The sequence below is a fragment of the Canis aureus genome, chromosome 3 (genome assembly GCF_053574225.1).
Source record: "Canis aureus isolate CA01 chromosome 3, VMU_Caureus_v.1.0, whole genome shotgun sequence".
NCBI classification, from domain to species: domain Eukaryota; kingdom Metazoa; phylum Chordata; class Mammalia; order Carnivora; family Canidae; genus Canis; species Canis aureus.
This window is the reverse complement of record NC_135613.1, coordinates 30,732,743-30,757,709: the sequence shown is the minus strand read 5'-3', so window position 1 is coordinate 30,757,709 and position 24,967 is coordinate 30,732,743. Positions and strand designations below refer to the sequence as shown.

Here is a 24,967-nt window from a genome sequence, read left to right as displayed (position 1 = left end):
CTCTATGTGCATTATTAAGTCGGGATTAAACCTTCTTCATAACATGTTAATTAGGAAGAACTCTAACAGAAAAGCCGTATGTGTGGCGGCAAAGCTGGCAGCCAGACCCACTGTTGGGGTGCAGCAGCCAGCTCCATGGCAGTGAACACGGGGGAGCTCTGTTCCCGTGTGGCTGGCTGGGCTGCACCTGATGCCACCAGGGGGGTTTGGCCATCATGCCTGATGGTGGCACCTGTGGCAAGGCCAGGATGCTGGGGGCTCCAGTGTTAGGCTCAGCCTCTGGACACTGGTGCCTGAAAAGGGTCTGTGGTCCACCCAGCTGTGCCACTAAGGGGGCTGGGGAGCTGGGCAGGTCTCTAAGGCTCCACGTTCAGAACACCCAAATCCATCCACACTGCCACTCTGGTCCAGGCCTGGAATAGCCGGACGACCCAGCCCCACCCTGGGTCTGCCCACTCCTGCCCCCACCCCTAGAACGGGGTCATCCAAAGCAGTGCAAGGACCTACCGAGGCAATGCTCGCAGAACTCCAGGGAGGTCAGCCAGCCTCCCGCACAGCCTCCGGGCTTCCCAGGGGCTTCCCAGGGGCTTCCCGGGGCACCGTGATCGCAAGGGGACTGTGCCCAGCACTCTGACCCCGGGAGTACCCCGCCCCACCTGGCGCTCCCGCCAGCTCGCCCCAAACGAGCCGCACCGGGCCTGGTTTCCTCCGGGTCCTCATACCTGCAGGGGCGCTCACACAACAGGTCCCTGACAAGGTGCTCCCTCTTGGGAGCCTCTCGGCCTGCCCGCTCCCTCCCGCTCCCTCCCGCTCCCTCCCGTCTCACTTCAGGCGCAGCCCGGTGCCTTGGCCTTACTTGGGGTCTTCACCACATTCCACAGCACGGTACGAGGGGGCTGAGGCCGCCGCTCCTGCAGCGGCCCATCCTCTACAGCACTCTCCCCTCCCGCGCCCTCCCCCGCAGCCCCTCCCCCCCGCAGTCCGTCCCCCCCCCACGCAGTCCCTCCCCCCGCGGGCCGTCCCCCCCGCAGTCCGTCCCCCTCCCCCGCAGCCCCTCCCCCCGCAGTCCGTTCCCGCCCGCAGCCCCTCCCCCCGCAGGCCATCTCCCCCCGCAGCCCGTCCCCCCCCCCGCAATCCGTCCCCCCCGCAGCCCCTCCCCCCGCAGCCCGTCCCCCCCCGCAGCCCGTCCCCCCCCGCAGCCCCTCCCCCCGCAGTCCATCTCCCCCCGCAGCCCGTCCCCCGCAGCCCCTCCCCCCGCAGCCCGTCCCCCGCAGCCCCTCCCCCCGCAGCCCGTCCCCCCCCGCAACCCCTCCCCCCGCAGCCCCTCCCCCCGCAGCCCGTCCCCCCCCGCAGCCCCTCCCCCCGCAGTCCATCTCCCCCCGCAGCCCGTCCCCCCCCGCAGCCCGTCCCCCGCAGCCCCTCCCCCCGCAGCCCGTCCCCCCCCCCGCAGCCCCTCCCCCCGCAGTCCATCTCCCCCCGCAGCCCGTCCCCCGCAGCCCCTCCCCCCGCAGCCCGTCCCCCCCCCGCAGCCCCTCCCCCCGCAGTCCATCTCCCCCCGCAGCCCGTCCCCCCCCCGCAACCCCTCCCCCCGCAGCCCGTCCCCCCCCCCGCAGTCCGTCCCCCCCCGCAGCCCCTCCCCCCGCAGTCCGTCCCCCCCCGCAGTCCGTCCCCCCCCCGCAGCCCCTCCCCCCCACACACACGCAGCGGCGGCGGCACAGGAACTCCCGGAGGCTGGAGTCGCACCGCCCGCCCTCCCGCCCGAGGCTGACGTCCACACAGCGGGCGGCAGCGGCCGGGCCCACGCCCCCCGGAGCAGCGCCCTGCTGCCGTACCCCGGCCCAGGGACGCCCACGGGGCCGGGCCCCGCCCCTGCAGTCCGGACACCACCCCGTCGGGCTCGTGAGCGCCGCGAGCGCCGTGTGCCCCGGAGGGACCGAGGGCGTCTTCATCGGGAGCCCGGAACCCCGCGAGGTGGCGCTGCGAGGCGGGCGCAGAGGGTCCCCAGGCCCGGGCTCCCGGGACAGCCGAGCCAGCGCTGGGCTACGGGAGGTGCTCGGGGCCCCAGGTCGGGAGCGGCCCCCGCCGCCCCGCAACGCTAAAGCCCCTGCGACCCCGCCCCGCCCCGGAACCGGAAGCGCGGGGGCGGCCGGGAGCCGGGGCCCGGCGGGGGGCGTGGTTCTGGGCGCGGGGCGGGGCCGGAGCGGCCCTTGTGGGCGGGGCTTCTGTGAGGGGCGGGGTCCAGGTGGGGCCTCGGGTGCGGACCGAGCGGGGTAGGGCCGGAGCCCTCCAGAGAAGGGCGAGGCTCGGGCCGAGGGGCGGGGCCTGGGCGGGGCCTGGGCGGGGCTCTGGGCGCGGGGCTGGTCCCGAGCCCTTCTCCGAAGGCTGGGATTGTGCGGGCGGGGCGGGGCGGGGGCCGCAGCCTCCGGGTGCCCCAGGGTCACCTGCGGGCGGTGCTCTACACCTGTTCCCTTGCGGATCCTCTCTCCCTACAGGGTTTCTCTCATGGACAAGAGGGTTTTTTCACGGATTAATGTCTATCGTTGCAAAAATTGGCATTGCAATTAAAAATTTTATAACGTAACCAGAAGTCACAGGCTTTGGGGCATCTTAATTTCGCTCAGGTGGGGGCCCTAAATGAGGGCCCTAAAGCCGCTGGGGCGGTCCAGGGTGCGGGCAGGTGGGGCGCGCCGGGGCACAAGAGCGGGGCAGGGCGCCCCGGGGACGTGTGGCGGCGCCAGGAGGTCCCACCAGCCTCCACTCGCTCCAGGGTGTATTCTGGGGCCACGTCCCCCGCATTTAAGCCAACCCCAAGCATACCCTCCAAACGCGGAGAAAGTCCAGTCCTTTTCTATGGAGGTAACAAGACCAGAGAGTTGATCGGCTTGCGTGATGGAGTGACTTGGAGTGACTGCCCCAAGATGAGGTTTGTATTTAATACTGACTTCTCTATTGATTGAACTTCACTTTGGATTTCTCGTAGCCAAATGTAATAAGCTTGATTGATGTATTTTTTATTTTTTTAAAAGATTTTATTTAGGGGGATCCCTGGGTGGCTCAGCGGTTTAGGGCCGCCTTCAGCCCAGGGTGTGATCCTGGAGAATGAGTCCCACCTTGGGCTCCCTGCATGGAGCCTGCTCCTCCCTCTGCCTGTCTCTGCCTCTCTCTCTCTCTCTCTCCCTCTCTCTCTCGTCTCTCATGAATAAATAAATAAAATCTTTAAAAAATAAAAGATTTTATTTATTTATTATATTTATTTATTTGAGAGAGAATGAGTTGGGGGAGGGGCCGAGAGTGAGGGAGAAGCAGACTCCTCCCTGAGCAGGGAGCCTGACCCCGGCTCCATCCCAGGACCCTGGGATCATGATCTGATTAGAAGGCAGATGCTTAACCAACTGGTCACACAGGGGCCCCCATAATAGGCTTGTTTTATAATTTCCTATTTAGCTGCAAAAGTAATCTGAAAGCATTTTGGGGTGATGAATTTATCTTTTTATGCAATTTTCTTGCAAGGGGTCATATCATGAGTTTTCTTCATCCAGGAAGAAAGAAGCCCTTCCCACCTTCACTCCCGCCCCACTGAAAGCTTGTAGAATTTTTTTTTTTCTGTGTCATTAAAGATGTCTTCAGATAGGCATTTAAGGGTGGGAAGGTCATCAGTGGGGATCCAGGCTTCTCACTCTTTTCTTGATCCTTCTTAGCCACATGGTTTCATTCTCAAAGTCCTGGTCTAGAACATTGGACATTGCTTTAAAGATGGGAAAACAGAAAGTAAGATGACAGCTCCAACCAAAGCAAGCCCCTCTCCACTTAAAGACCTCTCTGCTGAGGAATCTTTTCCTAGCTGGGTTAACTCCTGCTGAGTGTAAAACCCGAGTTCTGTTTAAAAAGAGAATGAGGTACCCAATAAGCAGCTATCCACTTGTGCTCTGGCCTCATTTCTAGATTTTGAACTCAGGGTGCCTGCCCGGGTCACAGTGGAGTAACAATAAAGGTAAAGCCAAATGTCTCTTGGGGTCAGAGACTTCACTGCACTGTCCCCAGCTCCTAAAACTAGCCTGGCACTTCAACTGACCTTAAATATTTACTGAATTGAAGTTTGAAAAGAAACTGGAGTGGCCTCAGCTTTCACTGAATTTTTCTTCAAGGTCCTTTAAGCCAGAAATGGCTTCATTCAGCCACATAGTTTTCAAGCACCTGCTATGTGCCGGACATGTTTTAGGAACTCTGAGGCTGGGGGATTGGGTCTGGAGAACCCCCTGCACAAGAAAGGTCCTTTTTTAAAAAAATTTTAAATTGATTAACATGTGGTGTTAATCAATTAGTTTCAGAGGTAAGATTGCAGTGATTCATCTGTTGTATGTAACACCCAGGGCTCATTCCATCACATGCCCTCCTTCATGCCCACTCCCTGGTTACCCCCATTCCCCACCCCAGGGGCAGCTATTATGGGTTAAATTGGGTCTCCCCAAAATTGACATGTTGAAGTCCTCACCCCCAATACCTATTAATGTTCCCTTATTGGGAAGCAGAGTCATTGCAGAACGAATTGGTTAAGATGATTTTTACTAGAGAAGGGGGACCCCTCATCCAATGTGACTGGTGTCCTTATAAAAAGGGGAATTTGGACCTAGGCATGCACACAGGGAGGATGGCACGCAAAGATGAAGCAGAGATGGGGATGATGCTTCTACAGCCAAGGATCGCCAAAGATCGCCAGCAGCCCCCTAGATGCTAGGGAAGAGGCTGTGAACACGTTCTCCATCACATCCTTAGAAGGAAATGGCTCTGCTGACAACTTCATCTGGGGCTTCTAGAAGTGCAAGAGAACAACTCTGTGTTGTGTGAGTCCAGTCTACGGTATTATGTCTGACAACCCCAGAAACCAGTAGGGAAGTCACCCTTGGGGATTCTGACTGTATCCCCATGACCCTTTCCCCCTCCACGTAGCTGTTCCCCATCATGAGGATTCCAGGTCCCAAGACCCTGCAGGGCCTCTGCTGCTCTTGGAACAAGCCTAGTTCACTCCCACCTCCAGCTGATGAGTTGCCCTGTGCTAGCGATGCTCTTCTTCCTGATTTTCCTGTGCTGGACTCCTTGGCATCAGATCTGAGCCCTGACATTGCCGTGAAAGCTCACCTTCTCCAGCCTGCCCACGGCATCTGCCAGTACTCTCCGCCTCGGCCCCCTGTATGTCTCTCCTCTGGAGCCCTTACCACGAACCAAAAAAGCTTCTGTGTGTCTGACCTCAGTTTTTGTGTCTCCTCCACTGGAACAGAAGAAACACGAGAGCAAGGACTAGGTTACCATCTTTCCATCCCAATGCCAGAAAGAACATCCAGCTCACAGGAGATGCTCAAACCACACAGGGAGCCATGTGGTGCAACTGTCTTCTGGCTGCCTCCAGCGGTGCCAATGAGGACCTTAGAACATGAGCTGCCTGCATGCAGTCTGGGACAACCCCAAGAGTTCATCCGGGTCCTTCCCAACCTCTCCTGACCCTGTCACCTCTCCATCTGCTGGAGAAGGAGGAGAGGTCAGAGGAGAAAAAAAAGGACTCTTCTACACCTTTAAAAAAAAGTTATTCATTAAATAAAATTGTGGCAAAATATAAGTAACACAAAAATGACCATTTTATACATACGGCTCAGTGACATTAAGGATATTCACATTTTTGTGTGTCTATCACCAGCATCCACCTCCAGAACTCTTTTCATCAAGACTGAAACTTCACCTAGGAAACATGAACTCCCATGCCCCTTCCAGACCCCGGCACCCACACTCCCACCTTCTCTCTGTGTGTTTAGACTGCTCTAGGTACTTCATATATGTGGAATCATGCAGTATCTGTCCTTTTGTGGCTGGCTTATTTCACTTAGCATGGTGTCCTCAAGATTCCTCCACGTTGTGGCATGCTTCAGAATGTCCTTCTTTTTCAGGGCTTAGTAATATTCCACTCTGGGGACCTACTGTATTTTGTTTCTCCATTCACCAGCCAATGGACAGTTGGGTTGCTTCTGCCTTTTGGCAATTATCAGCATGCTTCTGTGAACATGGGTATGAAAACAGCTCCTCTACCTTTTTAATCCACAACCAGAGCAATTATGATTCTATTGGAACTCTACGCTATCAAGGAGCCAATTGTTTTGTTCATCTTCTCATAGGATTTCAGGGTTGCAGGCCTCATGAGAGAAGGGACCCAGCAGATCAGATTTTTCACTATCTCACAGCCGGGAGCACTGAGCCGGGCACATGAGAAGCTCATGGGAGACATTTGTTTGTCAGGGGAAAGGAAGGATGAAACAAAGCCTGTTGAGGACTCGCATAGACTAGGAAAATTGTAGTGTTAAGCACTTCACTGGTGTTGCATGCTTTATTGGTGGATTTTTGGTTTGAATCTGTGAAAATGAAATTGTTTATCACTGCATCTTGTGAAAACATCATGCTTCCTCAGTAAATTTGAGAGTCACATGTAGGATAAGTTGACTTGAAATGTAGCCCATGCAGCGTATATGAATAACACTTCCAGAGGCCCTTTGGAAAGACAGGCAGCCCTTCTCATGGGAGGCTGAACAGGCACAAGAGTCATGGACAGCTGCCAGGGGCCAAAGGTAGGCTTCCAGCAACACCAGAGCCCTGGTGCCACCCCAGGGGCGTTCAGTGCCAGGGTGGAGAGAAAGCCCATGGAGGCAGGCAGTGAGAAGCTGCTGAGGCCTGGTGAATGGGAATCGGCATTTTAACAAGCTCCCCAGGCATCTCCCATGCATGACACAGTTTGAGAAGCTGCCATCTCGGTCTATCTAAACCCCAGGTGCCCTAAGCTGCCTGGAGCCCGTGGAGGTTGGAAGGTGGTTCAGCTCTGCAGAGTTTCAACACTTCTGCCAAAAAGTTCATGCACTGCTGGCCTAAGCCCACCCAACTTTCAGGACTTGGCTTTGACTTGCTTCCCAAAGGAAGCTTTTCAGGGTCCTCCTGCTTCCTGCAAAGACTGTTGTCCCTCCCAGGCATGTGCATGACCTCAAGGCCCATCCCGACCTGGGCACTTTGCACGTCCTGTGAGGCCCATGAGACCAGCCCTGGGGCCTGTCTCCAGCTCACAGTGATCATCTGTGTAGCTCCCACGACTGCTGATTTTCAGGGCAGGCACATGGTGAGTGTACTAGCTTCCTAGGACAGTGGAAGAAAGCACCACAGCCTGGGGGCTTAAACAACAGGAATCCATGCTCTCACGGTCAGGAGGCCAGAAGTTCAGTCTCGGTGTCAGCAGAGTCTTGCCCCCCTGGAAACCTGCAGGCCAGGGTCCTTCCTCTGCTGTCCTGGCCTCTGTGGCAGTTCCTTGACCTCTAGATGCATTGCTCCAGTCATCTGCCCTGGCGAGACCTCTTCCCTCCGTGAATGCCTGTGTCAGTTTCCTCTTTTTATAAGGACACCTGTTGTATGGATCAGACCCCACTCTAATGACCTCCAAGACCTTTATTTCTAAATAGGGCCACATTCTGAAGTCCTGGGGTTAGGACTTCAACACACCTTTCCTGAGGGGGCGGGGGATTTACGATGCACCATCAGAATAGGCCTGCGTTTCCCCACCACTTGGTAATTCAGCAGCCAGGTGGTCTGCTTTGGGGGTAAAATGCAAATGGAAGGGAGGGCCTCACTTCTAGGCACTGCTAACCAGGAGCCCTCAAAGCTCCCTCCCTCGACTCCATGAACCAAACCTAGACGCTTGTCATTGGGGTGGAGCCTTGTCAGCCTGGGTCCCTGACCCACTGCCACTGACAGAGGTAGTCCTTGGCCAAACCTTAATCAGGCATCTGTGAGCCCTCCCTGTCCTTCCATGCCAAGCCCCAATCTAGCAAGGATCCCCGGACACTTGACATGGGACCAGTTTCCTCTTCCACACCCCTGATGGCCAGGCCCTGCTCTAAGTGCTCAGCCTGCCCTGAGGGAGAATCCGCCATCTGTCCCCTCTTAGCAATTTCCCTCCGTACCCCCCTCACTGGTCCTGGGCTGAAGCCCCGCTCGCCTGCCATATTCAGAGTTGAGTTTCAATTTCTCTGCTTTTGCAATCTTCGAATCAAGTCTTCCTTTCCATTCTAACAAGGGTCAGAGCAATTTTTCTTACATAGAGCCAGTGGCACCCCTGCAAAGATAAGCCTCAGAGTCACTGGGCCATGAGGGTCACCTGGTGGACTCTGTGATGCCGGCCTAGGGCAGCATCTGGCTGCCCTAGTATGTACTGCAAAATGACAGAAAGAAAGGCAAAGGTAGAAGGAATCTGCTTTGCGGCCTCGGCGCCATCCAGATTGCCAACGATGAATATGGGTAAAAGCAGAGGTCAGCACAATTTATTTTTATTACTTGTCCCCTCTGTTCTCATTCTTAACTACACGGATGCTCCCTGTCCCCCAAGACAGGCACAGAAGTGATGCTGAAGGTGGGGCGAGGACAGTGCAGTGACCACCGGTAACAACTGGGGGCTTTCCTGACTTGATGCTGCCTGTGGCTCGAAGCTCATCCTATTTCCTAATTGAATCCTTACGACAACTCCAGGAGACGGGTATGGTCTCTATCCCCATTGTAGAGATGAGCAAATGAGCGCAGAGAGGGTAAGGGCTGAGCCGAGGACACACAGATACCAATATGCTGGAGCTGGGCTCTGGGCTCAGGTGGTTGGGCTCCAGCTGCCCTCCCACCTCCTTGTTCCTGTCCAGTCCTAATCCAATGTGGCTTCACATCCAAAACTGGCTGGACTTTGCATGTGCACATATATGTGTGTGCACACCCGTGCATGTGAGTAGGACTGCAGGCAGAGGCCATCTGTGGGGAGGACCAGGGCAGCACCCACAGCAAATTTTTACTACATGGTGGCAAATTCACACATTTGCCGGGACATGGTGGATTGCAGAAATCCTGTTATCAAGGACCGTATGATGTGGAGGTGCAGAGCGTGGCCGTGTGAGTGGGTGAGTACAACAACACCCACGACAGGGGTCCTATGGGAACCTGTTGGGGCACCTTGATCAACCAGGTAATATATCAGTGCTCAGCTTGCCCAGATATTTCAGGCAGTGATAACAGAGCCCAGCTTTGGGACAAGAGGAGGTGCAGATGAGGGAGTGGGTGGGCTGCTGGGTACGGGGCTGAAACGCATTTAGAGGGTGTGAATATCAATTAAGAGTGTGTCACAGAAATTCAGGGGGAGCTTCTTTTTTTTTATAATAAATTTGTTTTTTATTGGTGTTCAGTTTGCCAACATACAGCATAACACCCAGTGCTCATCCCCTCAAGTGCCCCCCTCAGTGCCCGTCACCCATTCACCCCCACCCCCCGCCCTCCTCCCTTCCACCACCCCTAGTTCGTTTCCCAGAGTTAGGAGTCTTTATGTTCTCTCTCCCTTTCTGATATTTCCCACACATTTCTTCTCAGGGAGAGCTTCTTACAAGGGAAGGGTGACAAATTCGAGTGGTGACAATTGCATCAGGGATGGATATGAAGAAACAAGGTGGACAAATACTTAGAAGACAGAAGTCCCAAGACTGCCGGGATCAGCAGATGGCTGACCCCAAGGGAAACCAGTGCCACAGGTGCGTGGATGGGCTGTGCACTGCTGCAGAGGGAAGAGCTACCTCACGGGGTCGGAAGGCTGAGTGGACCTGGAGACTCAGTTCTTCCCAGCAAACTAGCACTAGGCTGTGTGTCGGATTAACTTTTGGGGGACAAGCCTTTCCATTTGATTATTTTTTAAATTCCTACGACATAGAGGAATGTGTCATGCTGGAATGTACAATTGGCATCTGGAAATACATGCCTGGTTTCTATGGAGACATCTGTGATGCCATACACACTCCCAGGATCCCACAGGATGTGGAGCTTCTGGGCTGGCTGTGTCCAGGGCTTGGCCAGGCAGCAGGTCCCCACATGAGTGCCTGTCGCCCTCGGCAGCTTGCTCCAGACAGAGAGGCCCACGGCGGCCATCCGTCCAAGGCATCCTTCACCTGGCGGCCCAGGCCCCTCTGCCGAACCTGCAGATGATGCCGGTTGATGACAGCTCGCCCAGGAAGTGCAGCGTGGCACCCAAATTGATGGAGAAGGGGCTGATGCTCCTGCAGAGCATGGCTGGCCGGGACAACCAGGTCCCGGAGTGGAAACTGCACCGGAGGCAGCGCTGCCTCAGCAAGTCAGCACAGGCCATCAGCCACTTCTATAGACAGAAGGTGCCAGGGCCCGGGAGCCAGACAGGGATGACTTGGGGCAGCCCACGTCTCCCCGTTGGCAGAAGGCCTCAAGGCCTGCTCGGTCGACGCAGCCTTCCAAATACGCTCTGGTGATGGCCAAAGATGGGCTGATGCTGGGAGCACCGAGAACTGGCAGCCCTGGAGTCTGGGAGGGAGATGGCCATCAGCTCTAGGCCTCCCTGTGGTGGGGAGGGTGTCTAGGAAAGGAGCAGAGTGGGGGGAGGAGGGGAGGAGGAAGGCAGAGCGCAGCTGGAAGGTTCCTGAATCTACCAGGGGCTCAGGGAGCCAGAAGAGCTGAGTGCAGCTCCCCAGAGGCTGCCCAAGTGGACGCCAGTGCCTGCTCCCATCGGTGCCCACAACTGTCCTGAAGCTTGAGGTTCTTGGGGCTGGGGCACGTGGCTTCCAGGGGCTCTTCCCTCAGTGTCCTGTTGTGTCCACTGCACCAGGGTGAGTCCAAGCAAGACATTAGCCCTGGGGACACCAGCTTCATGGCCGAACTGGAGGAGCTCAGAAAGATGTTTCTCTCGCGCCCCGGCTGCCCTCAGTTCAGCACCAAGGCCACGTCCATGTCTCATTATGGTGAGAGCCAACCACGAGGGGGGCCCCACGTGAAAACCACCTCCTGGCCTGGAGGAGTGGGGCCACCTTCCCAGCACCTGTCAGCTGGAGTGATGCCAGCGTGGGCCGTGCACGGTGTGTGGGCAGGAGCACCTGCTCGTACTCGTAGCAGGGCCAACTGGGAGGGAGGCAAGGAAAAGCCTTCTTGCTTTTCTCTTGTCTCATCCACCTGACTCTGTAGGGTTAGGGGCAGGGGCCGGAGAAAAGGTTCAAAATTCTGAAAGCTGCAGGAAAGAGGTCATAAGGCCAAAGGTAGGAACCATTTTTGTTCTGACCCGGGAGAGCAGGAGGCTTGGAGAGGGCAGCCAGTCAGTCACTCAGCAGTCCCCGGGGGCCCCTAGCCAGACCAGGCTGTGCCCTAGATCTTGCAATTGCTGGGCTTGCGCCACCTCCATGAACCCACATGTGATGCTGTCCTTAGGGACAGGGAGATGGAAGCTTCGTGCTTGTGGCTAGCAATGGGGGCCTTGTTCACATCAGAAGCGGGAGCCCCCACCCATGTAGGTCCTAAGGTCCCCTCAGAGAGCAGCCAGTGCTCCAGGTCCGTGAATTCTGGGCAGGGCTGAGATGGGCCCTGCATCCTGCATTCTGCTCATAGAGCTCCCGCCACCGGCCTTATTCCTGACGACTTAGGGGAAACAGGATCTGCCCCTCAGGGCAGAGGGGTCTCTTGGAGACTTAAGGCTGAGCCATTTTTACAGATGGGGATGTGTCCTTCCAGGGAAGGGAATGCACCACTATGCAGAGATGGACTTGCACCTGGTCTGTTCTGGGTGGGCACACCAATGGGCCAGCAGGGGAAGAGACATGCATTTCAATTCGGTCCCAGGTTTGATCCCATACATCCATACGACAAAAGTCACCTTTAATCCGACCTGAAGTTTATTTATTTTTTTTTAATTTTTTAATTTATTTATGATAGTCACACAGAGAGAGAGAGAGAGAGAGAGAGAGGCAGAGACATAGGCAGAGGGAGAAGCAGGCTCCATGCACCGGGAGCCCGACGTGGGATTCGATCCCGGGTCTCCAGGATCGCGCCCTGGGCCAAAGGCAGGCGCCAAACCGCTGCGCCACCCAGGGATCCCTGAAGTTTATTTTTTTTATAAAGATTTTATTTATTCATAAGAGACCCAGAGAGAGAGAGAGAGGCAGAGACACAGGCAGAGGGAGAAGCAGGCTCCATGCAGGGAGCCCGACGTGGGACACAATCCTGGGCCGAAGGCGGTGCTAAACCCCTGAGCCATCCGGGCTGCCCCGACCTGAAGTTTAAAAAGAAATGAGGGACACCTGGATGGCTCAGCAGTTGAGCATTTGCCTTTGGCTCAGAGTGTGATCCTGGAGACCCGGGATTGAGTCCCACGTCGGGATCCCTACATGGAGCCTGCTTCTCCCTCTGCCTGTATTTCTGCCTGTCTCTCTCTCTGTGTCTCTCATGAATAAATCAATTAAATCTTAAAAAAAAAAAAAAAAGAAATGAAATGATAGTCCCATCAATGCAGGGAGGTCTTGGGAAGATGTGGCCTTAGCTGTCATCAGCTGACATTTTTAACATCCTGCAGGCTCAGCCACCTCAGCCGAGTTGCCCGAGGACTTGTGCGTTGTCCAGCAGGGCTCGGACATGAAGGTGGACAGTGAGGGCAAGGCCGGCTGGCACAGGGGTAAGATACCCCTGGGGTCCTCTCCCTGGCACCCCAGCTCTGAGGCCTCTGCCTTCACCTGCTGGTGCCCCTTCCTCCCCCCGCCCCGCCCAGGGCTCCTTGATCATGCTTCATGAGACCCTCCTTCCCAGGACCACCTTCTCGGCCCTCTGCCCCTTACACGGGACAGATCCCTCCTTGGGCAGAACACCCTGTTCCCACGCATGAAAATACTAACTTAGGTTTATCTAAAGTTGATCTCTGCATACAGAGATCTCCTTTGTCTGGACGCGAGGAAACCCCTCGCAGATGTCCGGGCCACCTGGTGCATGGTGGCATCCGTGCCACCTGGTGTCTGGGAATCTCCAAGGGCTACTATGATGATTTTTCTCCATTTCTTCAACACACACGCTGGCAGGTGGGGAGGGATGGCCAATGGCGGTCAGAGCTAGGCGGCTTGGAGGAGCATGGCTGGGCAGCAAAGGGGGTCCCTACAAGGTGACACTCTCATGGAAGCCCCCAGGGCGGCCCAGCACTTGAGATGAGTCTGACTCCCCGCTGCATCTCCACAGGGTGCCCCCTTCCATTTAGTAAGAGTGCCTGTGAGTTCAACTACTTGTGGAAGAGGAGTGAATCCCAGACCATAAGCCCGGTCTCCAGCAGCCCAGTCCTGGCGCAGAGCCACCCGAACAAACGGCTACCCTGGTACATCTCGGTCATTCATGAGAAGGTACGACCGTGTGTGTGCATGGAGCCCCGGGCAGAGAGCCTGGACCTGACACCCAGCCCCAGAGGAGGGCCAGGCCAGCCCCGAGGGCTCTTGTCGGGCATCTGGTTAGCCATCCAAGCAGATCCCCAGATGCAACCAAAACTGACCCCCAGAACCCTCCTTGGGCTTCCTCCATAAATCAGAGCTTTCAAGAATTTCTGACCCCTGTGCACCTGCATCCCAGTGGCTGGTGGTTTAAGCTGGCATTGCTTCCCTGGCTTGCAGCTCATCACACGTATCATAACCTTAACCATCCACATACCACTATTCCCACTTGAGAGAATATATTCTTAAAAATAGTAATAATCAGGGCAGCCCAGGTGGCTCAGCAGTTTAGCGCTGCCTTCAGCCAGGGCCTGATCCTGGAGACCCTGGATCGAGTCCCACATCGGGCTCCCTGCATGGGGCCTGCTTCTCCCTCTGCCTGTGTCTCTGCCGCTTTCCCTTCCTCTCTCTCTCTCTGTCTGTCTCTCATGAATACATAAATAAAATCTTTAAAAAAAATAGTAATAATCAGGGGCATCTGAGTGGCTCAGTTGTTTAAGCATCTGCCTTTGGCTCAGGATCTTGGGGTCCTGGGATCGAGTCCTGCATCGGGTTCCCTGCTCAGTGGGGAGTCTGCATCTCCCTCTCCCTCTGCTCCCTCTGCTCTGCTCCCACACTCTTTCTGACAAATAAATACATAAAATCTCTAAAAAACAATAGCAATAATCAGCTTGGTGTGTAAGGGCCTACCTACGAGCTGATTCCTTATGATGTCACTCTGTGCATCTTTGTTTGTGAGAGTTTACCTGTCTGTAATTCCCTTGTTTGCTTTTGGGGTCAGAGTAATTCTGGCCTCAAAACAAACAATCAAAAAGTTGAGAGGCATTTTTCTCTCTGCTCTTCTGTTCTCTGGAAGAGTCTGCATGAGACTGGTGAAGAATTCATCACAGAAGGAAGTCGTGTGTCCAGAGAGTCCTCACGGGGGAGGTTTTCCAAATAGGAAATTTGCTTCCTTGAAAGATATTCCGATTTTCTCCTCCCTCTTGTGTCAGTTTGGATAGGCTATGTTTTGCGAGGAATGCCTCTGCTTCATGTACATTTTCAGATTTGTTAGCCTGATCCTGTGCTTAATGGTCTCCGAATCCCCCTCTAATTTCTGTAGGAGATTCCGCAGGAGCGAGAGCCTCCCTTCCATTCTGGACAGTGCTTCCTTGTACTTTTTCTCTTTCTCTCTCTCTCTCTCTCTTTTCTTAGAATCACCTTCCGTTGTTGGTGGTGAGTCTTTAATGACAGTCATGGAAATGAGCACCATAAAGTGTTGGGCAGCTGGTGGGAACACAAAACCCTGATAGCGTGGCTGCACGAATCTTCGTTTTACTTTTACCTCCTGACACTCTGCCTCCACATTTTCACGATTTTAAATGTGTCAATATCCTGTGACCACTTTAGGGAAAGCAGTTCCACGTCAGGGAAAGCCTGAGGATGTAGTCAGGTAGAGCCACACAGATCTGTGTAAAAGGATATTCTCTGCAGTGTTTTCATTTATACCAACCGTGGGAAGGAGAAAGCACTCATGTGTGAAGTGGCCAGAGGAAGGGCTGCAGGCTTGGCTGGCTCCAGGGGCTTGGAAGGTGTCCTTAGGGTTCTCCTTGTCTCATCTCCACCTGGTCTGAGCTGGCATAGGGAGCGCTTCTCCCCTGGAAGCAGGAGGACCATCTGCAGTGACAGGGACCCTTGAGAACTGCCCTGCCTCCCCACGCTGCACCTTCCCCTTCCTCTCCCCTGTTTCCGGCTGGTCCTCCACATTCTCATCCTTTCATCCTTGTCATTCCCTCCTCCCACCGTAGCCTGCAGCTCTTTCCTGGAGCCCTTCTATGGTTGCCTAGATGTTGGCTTCCTTGCTCGCTCCAGCTCCAGTCCGTGCACGGGAGGCTGTGCATCTGTCCCCACCACAGCTTCGGCTTCGCCCCTACAAGTCCTGATATGTCTTGATGATGTTCATTATCATTCCGCTTAAAATGTTTTTTAACTTCCTTTGTGCCTTCTGCTTCTGTGTTTTATGGGCTACGCAGAGGCCTGGCACTTAAATTCTAAACATTTGGAAAACATCCTACTTATGTTCCTTTCTCCCTGGGATTGCGCTGGGACCCTTCCCCCCAGGCCCCCGGGTCCCCAGGGCTTCCTTTACTGCTGCTCCCAATTCAGAGCTGTTCAGGGCAACGTCTTCGGTTTCCATTTATCCAAGAACATGGGTATTCATCTCCAACCCTGAGTAAGCGAGGGCACAGATAGTTTGAGCATGGATGGTGGAGGGGCAGAGGGCTTCACTCCCTGACAAGCTCTGGGGTGGCTCTTGGGGCGTGCTTCTGGTTCGTTGTGGGGCAGCATGGAATGATGGTGTCCCTTGCTGCAGCTGGCGGGTGTGGGGGCGCCGGCCAAGACTGGGCCTGACAGGGAGGCTGCCAGGAACCTCCCCAGTAAGGATTTGGGGCCTGCCCTCTGGTGGGAGTGGCTGGGATTTCAGGGTCCCAGGACAGCTAGTCTGCTCCTCCTGGACTTGAAGCCCCCGCTCCACAGGCACCAGGTGGAGAGGGTGGGTCAGGAAGGAGCCTGCGTGGCACCCAGGGGCCGCCCGTGCTTTTGTGCCCAGGATCACTGCCTGCTCATGCTGGGGGAGGAAGTGCAGCGCCTGTCGGAGCTGGAGGTGCTACTTCAGAAGAGAGATGAGGAGGTCCTGGCCCTCCAGGAGGAGAAGGAGGCCTTGAAGAAGCAGCTAAAGTACCTCCTCAAGAGCAAAGGCCCAGAGATGTGGGTGAGCCAGGGCATGAAAGTGAGTGGGGCCCTTGTCACAGGCTCTGCATCCAATGCGTCCAAAGTTCCTGGTGGCCCTTGGGCCCCTGACAAATGCCCCATCATCCACATCCTCGTGGGACCTCAGCCCAGAAAAAGAGCTGTGAGCTGGACATCTAGACCCCTGTGCTTTGCTGCTGGCTTGCTTTCCCACCTGGGACAGGTCATGTCATACTCTGGACTCAGTGTCCTTACCTGGAAGATGAGGGCCAGCTCCTCTGAAATCCTGTAGGATGGAAGGGAGGCTCCAGACCTGGCCTCACTGTGGGCCCAGTGGGCATGGTGGCTTGGATTAGCCTGATCTTTCTGGCCACAGGATGTTCAGTGTCCTTGCCTATAAAGCCAGGAGGGGAATGCCACCCCTCCCCAGGTCTGGGCAGAGGATTGAATGAGGCAGGTCCTGGTAGGGCACAGGGGTGGCCCCAAGATGCCACCAGAGAACACTGCCTAGAAATGGATATTGCGGTGCCAGCAGGCAGGGGCAGAGGGAATCTGAAGAAGCCTGGGGGCATCAGCTTGCCTTCCCTATTCCCTGGCCTCCCAGGGGCTGTTAGAGATTTGTGGGCCCACAGTGGGCCTGCAGTGACATCACCGTAGGCATGGCAGGCTGGTCCTCCATTCTTGGAACAAAGCAGGTGTGCCCATTGCTGCAAGGCCACTTGCTGGGGCTGGGCCAGGAGAGTCCGAAACCAAGCTATTCCCAGGGCTGCCCTGTGCAGGTCACCGTCCCCCCAGGGCCACCCATCTGCAGGTCACCATCCCCCCAGGGCCGCCCATCTGCAGGTCACTGCCCCCTTCTCACCGACACGGAACCCTTGGCAGGAAGACACTGGGTCCCCCTCTCCGCTGCAACATGGAGAGGTGGCTGTCCCCTTCCAGAAGGGCAGGTCTCAGCACATCTCTGGGGGCAGCTGAGGGTGCAGTCTGAATCCCTGAGGCTTACAGGAGTGGCCCACTTACAGGAGCCTGTGCCAAAGCCCCTGGGGAGGATGAGCATCCTGAAAACCTTCTTCAGAGATGAGGAGGAGCTGCAGCGCTGGAGGCAGGTGCGGGCTGACCAGGATACTGAGCGGGCAGGCTTGGCCCTGGGCTCCCCCTCTCCAGGGCTGCCGGGTACTGCCCAGGCCATAATGTCCTACCTGCAGCCCTGCCCTGGTGGCCTTTCCCAAGTTGTAGGCCCTCAACCCCATGTGAGGGGAGCAGGTACAGGGTGGCAGGGCAGCTCCTGGAGAAGCGACTCCCACTCCACTGCCCCAGGGGTGCCAGGCAGTTGTGGTCTCCTGAGACCTGTGAGGCTGGGGGCTGTCACAGCTGCTAGAGGCAGTGTCCCCACTGCTAGTGTGTTTCCTCCTCCTGCACTCCCGCCCAGGACCCCAACCCTCTCCCAGCTCCAGGAGGAGTATACCATGATCAGCAGAGGCAAAGACCTGGAAGGCGTTGGCAATGAAGAAGAGGCTGCGCACAGGGAGGCTGAGGAGGCTGTGGACAAGGAAGGGAAGGGCCCAGCAGACAGGATGGGGGGTGAGGAGCAGGAGCTGCTGGAGGAGGAGGAGGAAGAAGAGGAGGGGGAGGTAGAGCAGGAGGAGGAGAAGGAGGTACAGGAGGACGAGGACCAGTGCAGGAGGAGTTCCCGCTCCCTGGAAGAGGCCTTCGAGCAGGAGCTGATAGCACAGCTGGAGGAGTACGAGCAAGTGTTCCAAGAGTTCCAGACAGAACTGGAGATCACCAGGACCAGATACTCGCTTGCAACAGGTGGGGCGCTGGGGACCCAGGAGCCACAGGAGAGCAGGTGGCCCAGGGGACCAAGGGACTTGGGGGCAGGAGGCTGCAGCCTACAGCTGGGGCCACAGAGTCCCTTGTCCTGGCCTCCCAGTGCACTGCCCGCTCCCCCCCTCCCGTGCTCACACAGGGACCATCACGTCTTTACAACGCCAAGTGGATTTCCAGGAGTCCCAACTGCAGCAGGTGAACACGGAGAACAACACCTTGCAGAAGGAGCTCCGGGAGCGGAAGGACCAGTTACAGGCCATGTCCAACAAGGTGGCCATGCCCCTGTCACGCGGCGGGTGCCAGCAGCCCCTCCCGTCCCACTGCTGGGCACGTGGAGTGGGAGACGGGAGCCCGGGGGGGCTGGTCCCGGGTCACAGCATGCCCCATGGCCCTGCACTGCCTGCTGGCCCTCACCATCCTCCTGGAGCTGCGTGGCTCCTGGCCACTTCTCCAGCGTTCCTGGGTCCTCAGGTCCCAGGGCTGAGCACACACACTTAGGGAGGCCACCAGTCCGCCGAGCCCACCTCTTGCTAAGATTTTCACGCACGTAGCCTAAAGAACCAAATAGTCCCACAGGCTTGTTGCAAACAGGGGCATGTCCCACTCTCCTCCTACATGTGTGCCTGGCTCCCAGGGCAACCGCTTTCGACTCTTCTTTGGGAATCACTCTGCAGGTCTCCAGATGGCAGGCTCCTAACGCCTGTTCTGGATTTTTCTCCATCGTCTCATTAGCTAGCGCTTCCCTCTTTCACACCCTCCCACCCTCGGCTTGGGGCCCCCAGCACAGGATATCCACCTCCTGCCAGCACCATCCCATCACAATGAGGTGGTCGGGCTATAGTTATCAGCAGCTTATGCCCACCGGGGACTCAAACATGGGTTTTGGCCAAAAGGATTAAGATTCCTTCTCTTTTCTGATCCACTCCCGTGTTTTCACTGGAGTGCATCCTGCAGTAGTCTTCTGATAAAAAAATGAGTGGGTGTAAATTTGGGGGGACATTGTATTCTGCTAATGTCCTAATTCTACATCTCGATAGAATTTGTGTGGAACAGGGTGCCTGGGCAGCTCAGCCAGTGAAGTGTCTGTATTTGGCTCAGGCCATGATCTTAGGGTCCTGGGATAGAGTCACAGGTCGGGCTCTCTTCTCAGCGGGGAGTCCGCTTCTTCCTCTCCCTCTGCCCCTCCCCCTGCTTGTGCTCACTCTCTCTCTCTCTCTCTCTCTCTCTGTCAAATAAATAAAATCTTAAAAAAAGAAGAAAAAAAAAAAGAACTTCGTTGGAGCCAAACTGCAGCCAGGAGAGCAGTGAGGGCGCTGCCATGGACCCAAGTGGCCAAGGCTGCTGGAGGGAAGCCCTGCACATTCCTGGCTCTCGCCTGCCTGGGATCCGGGTCTGGGTGCACTGCTGCCTCTTTGGAAAACCGCCGAGTGCCGTCTTTGTCCCCGGTGTCCCCGGTGTTTGCAGAGTGGTGCTAGTTCAGGACTATTGCCTGTTCTGGGCTCTGAGGGCCCAAATGGGGACATTTGTCCTTCATCTTGTTTCCTGAATTCTCCCCCTGGTGTCACCAGGCCCCTGTTCCTCCTCCTCTTGCTGTGCACTCCCCTGCTCGCCATCTCCCTGTAGTTTTGCTCTACTGTCCACATGCCAGGGGCACATTAGCCACAGCCACCTCCTGCCTCTGCCTTTGTCACGCTATGGCTTCCGCGATCACTCTTATTCTCTGAACGTCCTTTTGTCTTTTATTTCATGGTTCGGTGTCTTGCCTACCCCATGGAACACTTACCATCTCTGGGCTTAACTTCCTACACCTTTGTGATCTCCTGCAAGGGCCCTGGGTCCCTTTGTTTTAGTCTCTGTCACAAGAGAGTTTCGCTCCAGCATGAGAGCCGAGCATGGCTCTGAGCATATGGGGTATGTGTGGGTACTTTAGCTGAGTGTTTGGAGGTCCTCGTGTTAGGTCAGGTTGCCCTGGAATCTGGGAACCTAGAAGTTTCTTCCCTGGAATATAAAGGCCTTGCTGCCTGTGTTCTGGGAGCCAAGCTGGGAAGACGGTTGGGGCATCCCCACTGGGGACCCGCATCCTGCATCTGGAGCCTGGGGTCTCCCCACTCCACTGCGCCTGGCACATCTCCAGCCAGAGACTCTCTGCAGTGTCCCTGACATCCAGTCTGGCAGGTGGACAAGGAGCAGGGTCCTGGCTGCTTGAGGGTGAGGACTGGTCTGCGGCTCTCAGTTTCTGAGAAATCCTCCGCCGATCCTTCCCACATCAGGCTCCAGATCCAGAAGAACCCACAGCACCAATTTCTGAGATTTAGGGACTCTGAAGAGTGAGCTGGGCTTGTTCTCCATGCCCCTGTTGCTGGCCCTGCTTTCCAGTGCCCCACGGGGGTGCCGTCTTCCCCCTCCTTGTCCTCTGCAGAAGTCCCACTGCTTTCATCTTACTGAGGTTCAGGTGGAAGAGCTGGACGCACGTGCTCGGTCTGTCCTCTTGCCCCCGACCTCCTGAGCCAACTGCCTGTCTGCCTTCCAGTTCTCGAACCTCAGGGAAGACAAGAAGCACGAAGAGATGATGGGCGTCATCGAGAAGGACAATCTTCTTCTCCGCCAGGTGACCGCCAGGCATGGTTAAACTGTCAGCCAGATGGCTGTTCTTGCTCTAAGTCCTGACAGTGTGGGGCAGATGAGCTGGAGAACCCCTCCACAGTGAGTCAGGCCCCCCTACCTCAGGCAGCACCCTGTCCACCAATTGCAGGAGCACCTGCACACAGAGGCCTCGTGCCATTGTTGGCGATCAGACTCGACCCCATGAGAGTTGGCTGACTTCAGGAGGGGAGAAGGGGCGGGGAGCGGGGCAACCCGTTTGGGCCAGGTGGGCCTACTCGCCTACCATCCCCGGTTCCCCTGCAGCAAGTGTCCGAGCTGCAGAGCAAACTCGCGAAGCAGGAACACACCATCTCGGAGTTCGACGCCAAAGTCAGCGAGCTGCAGGCCCAGGTGAGCCAGAACCAGAACCACCTGCAGAGACGCAAGTGGCTGCAGGAGGAGATGTTGAGCAAGAATGAGATGATCCAGCAGGCGGAGCAGCAGGCGCGCGTGGCCCTGGAGAGCGCCCAGTCCCGGGTAGGCCCCAGGTGCAGAGCGCCAGCGCCCTCGCCCACGGCCGACGGAGGCGGACAGGGTCTGAGGCTCATTTCCCTGGTATCCCTGCCCCTGGCACAGAGTTGACGCTCCAGAAACAGTGGCAGAGAGGGCAAAGGTGTGATGGGGCTTGCACACTTTGGCCAGGGTGGCAGGAGGGAGCCCCCAGGGCGGAGTGGCCTCGTTGGCTCCATGTATGGCTTGTGCTGTGAAGGGGCACAAGGCTTTGGACAGCCGGCCAGGAAGGAGAGCTCCAGGCCGGGGGTATGACAGTAAGAGTGCCATCCATTTATAATTTCCGGGTGCTTGTGCGGGTCCAGCACTGTTCTAAACTGCTCAGTGAAGTCCCCTAACATCCTGAACAAAGCTACGAAGCAGGTGTTCTTAGCATCCTCACTGGACACATAAAGCGCTTGCAGCCCAAGGGAGCGAAATAACCTGCCTGAGGCTGCAGAGCTTTGTAGGGCTGGTGCTGGGATGTGAAGAGCCGGATCCCACATCTGACCCCCCGATGCTGCACGTGAGCTATGGCCCAGGGGGAGGCCGAGGTGCCCTCTGCTGAGGTACGCAGGCCAGAAAGGAAATCAGCAAAGAGCCATCCTGATTCCAAATCCCAAAACCAGCAAAAAGAAAGGTCCTGTGCATGTAGGCTTTTGACAGAGCACCTTCCCCACCCACCCAGAGCCCTGCTGTGTCCAGGAGTGTTCTCCTCCCCCCGGGTGCCAGCCTCCTGCTGGATGGCTCGGCAGTGTCGCCGGGGGCCCTTCACCTGTTCTCTTGCATAAAGCTGTGTTTCGGATCCCGCAATACACGCAGCTGGAGCGTTAGCCGGTGATGGTATATCGGTAGCTGGGTGACTCTTGTCTGGAATGCTGTACTGGGAAAGTCTGGGAGGGTCTGGGGTCCGCAGGAAGAGGTGCCGAGCACCGTGAGTGACGTCTGAGTCAGCCGGGGTGTGGGGCCCTGTGGCCAGACTCCCCAGGTGATCGCCATCCCTTATCCAGCAGGGGTCACCTCCAGGACCACCTCCAGGGGGGGCGAGCCCCCCCTCACCATCTGTTCCCTCAGTGACCCCTACACCCAGTACAGTATCTGGCAAAGAGCGGGCATCAATCCACATGGGAAAGAAAGGAAGCCCCCTCCCCACCCAAGGTCAAGAGCTCCTAACATCCCCTCTGTCACTTAAACACTGTCTCAGAGGCAAAGTGGACAAGCCTGCAGCCCTTTTTAGGCAATGCAAACTCTCTTTCGGCTGGCTCTCACCCGGTACTCCTGCATCATCAGGGCTCCTGGACACAGGGTGAGGAGCTGTGCTGAGCAGCCACCATGACTGGGGGGACCCGTCTGAGTGCTCTTGGGGTCCTGCGCGCGCACACACACACACACACACACACACACACACACACACACTATGATGCCGATGACAGCAAGACTAGACAGCCTGAACTCCATCCTAGTTAACACCTGGTTCATGCAAACAGCCATTACAAGAAAAGGAAGAAGGGCTGGGGGTGCGACCGGGCGGGGCCTGCAGGTGTTCCCCCCAGTGCTAACCGGAGGGGCTGAGAAGCATGCAGGGTGCTCCTCGGGCATTGGGAGTCTCCCCTGGAGTCAGGAGGGGACCTTGGGGAAGGGGGAATAGCCTGCGGGATTGTTCGGAGCCCTTGTACTATTTTTCCTTTCTTAAACCATGTGCAGGTTTTACTTTTTCAATTAAAAAAAAAAAAAAGAGTGGAGCGACTTAAAGCCTGGGTGTCAGGCCGCCCTGGGCCTGGGTTTTGATCTGGCACCTTCTAGCTCACAGGCAGACCAGCTGGCCTCTTCAACCATGTCCAGTTCCTAAAGCTGTGAAATGTGAGGACAGACCTACCTTCCGGAAAGCTCCACTCGGGTGGGTGTGATGTGCCCCCTCCTTCCCTTTGCTCACAGCTTGAAAGACTGAGAAACAAGATCATCCAGGCTACCTTCAGCACCTCCGGGGGCAAGTCCTTTGCCACTGAGATCTCGGACAACGACATTCTAGAAGCCTTGCAGGTATCTCCAGTGCTGGGATGCCTCCTCGTCCCTGAGGCTGTGTCTCTAGGCAAGAGTGTGCTGATGTGCAGCCCAGGGGCTGGGGGGTGGGGAGCTGCATGGATGCTGGGGATCCCCATTCTTGTCCTGGCCGTGTCACTCTTCCACTGGGACCCTGGAATCATCCTTGCTCTCTACTCAGGCAGAGGGGGCCAGATGTCCCGAAAAGGTGGTGATGCTGGACACCTGGCAAAGCTAGGCTGCTCTCAGCATTCATCTCTAGGGTGCTGTTGGGGTCTTGGAGATTGTCCAGCAGCAGGAGACTCCCCCAGACTCTGTCCAGCTCAGCTTCTGTGGGGATGCTTCTTGGTGCTTTGGTGTGACTTGTCGTCTTGCTGACCTCAAGCAGAGGCATCCCAGGGACGGGGGTGCGGGAGAAATAGTGCAGGCTTTGGGCTGGCAGGGTCATGTCGTTATCCCTGTGGGCCTTGGCTGAGAAGCTACAGGCTGGTCACTTGAGTTCACTGAGCAGCAAGCCTCTCTCTGCACACAGACATGGTGGCAACAGGGCTGGGAGAAGAGCTCCTGACTATCCCTGCTCTATGCAAGGCCATATGGACTTCTCACTAGGGGCTGCTTCTGTCCCCATGCCCCAAGCCTCCTGTGCATGGCCCTCCGCCCCAGCAGCTGCCTGTGACCTTGCAGTGTCCACATGTCCCAAAGACCTGATTTCTTTCCTCTATGTTGTGGGGGGTCCCGGGTCAGTAGTGCCCCTGGAGGGTGGCAACAGTCCTGGAGGGTGGGCTGCAGGAGGGCCTGGGGAGACGGCTCTGCAGCCTAGCTCCTGTTGCTGGGTGTGGGGGAGAGGAAGGAGGGAGGAATGGGAAGGGGGATGGGAGAGGTCATCAATACCACTCAGGAGCCAGGAAGGAACCCCTCTCCTGGGCCAGTGCGGCACACAAGACAGTGATGTGCCAAAGCAGGAGAGGTGAGGGAGGTGGCAGGCCACCTCTCTGTGTGCAGGACAGAAGGGACTTGAGGGACAGACTGGATGGCTTCTGAGGTCTCTTGGTCTGGGTTGCTTGAAATTCTCAGAGGACATAAGAGATGTAGTTAGTGCTGCTTCAGGGGACAGGTGTATCTCTGAGATGTGGCCGGCATCTCTTCCCAACTCTGCGTCCTATGGCCTGTGGCTTCACCTCCCGGGCTGGGTCAGCAGTGCTGGGGGTGTTTCCAGCCCAGAGCTACCCCACCCCACCTCAGCCCATTCACCGCACACCCTGCTGCCAGCACCCTCTGGGGGAGGAGAGGTCCCCACAGCCACAGGCTTCTGTTCCAGAGGATCATTACAGAAAGAGCCGACTACTATAATCAGCTGAAACAGAAAGGTGTCCGAGTGCCTCTGCTGCAGCAGGCCGAGGCTTTATCTTCCTCAAGCAAGTCCAAGAAGCTACCCTCCAAGTAGACCCCGACGGTGCCCCCGGAACCGCGGCCCAGTGGAGGCTGGCACCCAGCTCAGGGAGCCACCCCCTGTGTTTTAGAATTAAACTCTGCTGTTGGCCATGGGCTCAGCTTTTCCTTCCCCGGGACTCGTGGGCCTTGGGCTACAACCACAGCCTCCGCCTGCACCCCTGGCTCCTTCCTGGGAAGACTCCCATACGGAGCGTGGCTGCCAGGCTGGGAGGCTGGAGCCTGGGTGCCCATACACTCCTGTTCAGCCCGCCCTGGTCCTTCCTTCCACCTGCTGCAGCACAAACCTGGGAGGTGGGGGCTCCCCTGGCTGGGGCGCTGCTTTCTTGCTGCGACCCCTTTGGAAGAAGGTGGAGGCGGTTTTCTACTGTTCCCTCCATGGCTACAGAGTGAAAGCTCCAGGGGGCAGGACCCCTCATCTGCGCAGCCTACCCCGGTCCCGCAGCTCGCAGGCTGAATGCAGGCACCCGGCAACGGCGTCCTGA

General features: G+C 56.8%; 1 protein-coding gene across 3 annotated transcripts; it reads left to right on the top strand.

Moving 5' to 3' along the window:
* Positions 1-9,839: 9,839 nt before the first annotated feature.
* Positions 9,840-24,573, top strand: CCDC27 (coiled-coil domain containing 27). Of its 3 annotated transcripts, none has more exons than XM_077891485.1 (12): positions 9,840-10,211; positions 10,679-10,811; positions 12,410-12,508; positions 13,060-13,217; positions 15,892-16,053; positions 17,054-17,133; positions 17,461-17,843; positions 18,001-18,131; positions 20,392-20,469; positions 20,769-20,855; positions 22,929-23,033; positions 24,352-24,573. In XM_077891485.1, exons 1-12 carry the CDS (start codon positions 10,026-10,028, stop codon positions 24,475-24,477), a joined length of 1,728 nt encoding a protein of 575 aa, XP_077747611.1. In that variant the 5' UTR covers positions 9,840-10,025; the 3' UTR covers positions 24,478-24,573. The 3 variants fall into 3 exon arrangements, with proteins under 3 accessions (XP_077747611.1, XP_077747613.1, XP_077747612.1); XM_077891487.1 differs by having other exon boundaries at positions 9,846-10,211; positions 20,769-20,981; XM_077891486.1 differs by lacking the exons at positions 9,840-10,211; positions 10,679-10,811 and adding an exon at positions 11,005-11,102 and having other exon boundaries at positions 20,769-20,981.
* The last annotated feature ends 394 nt before the right edge of the window (positions 24,574-24,967 follow it).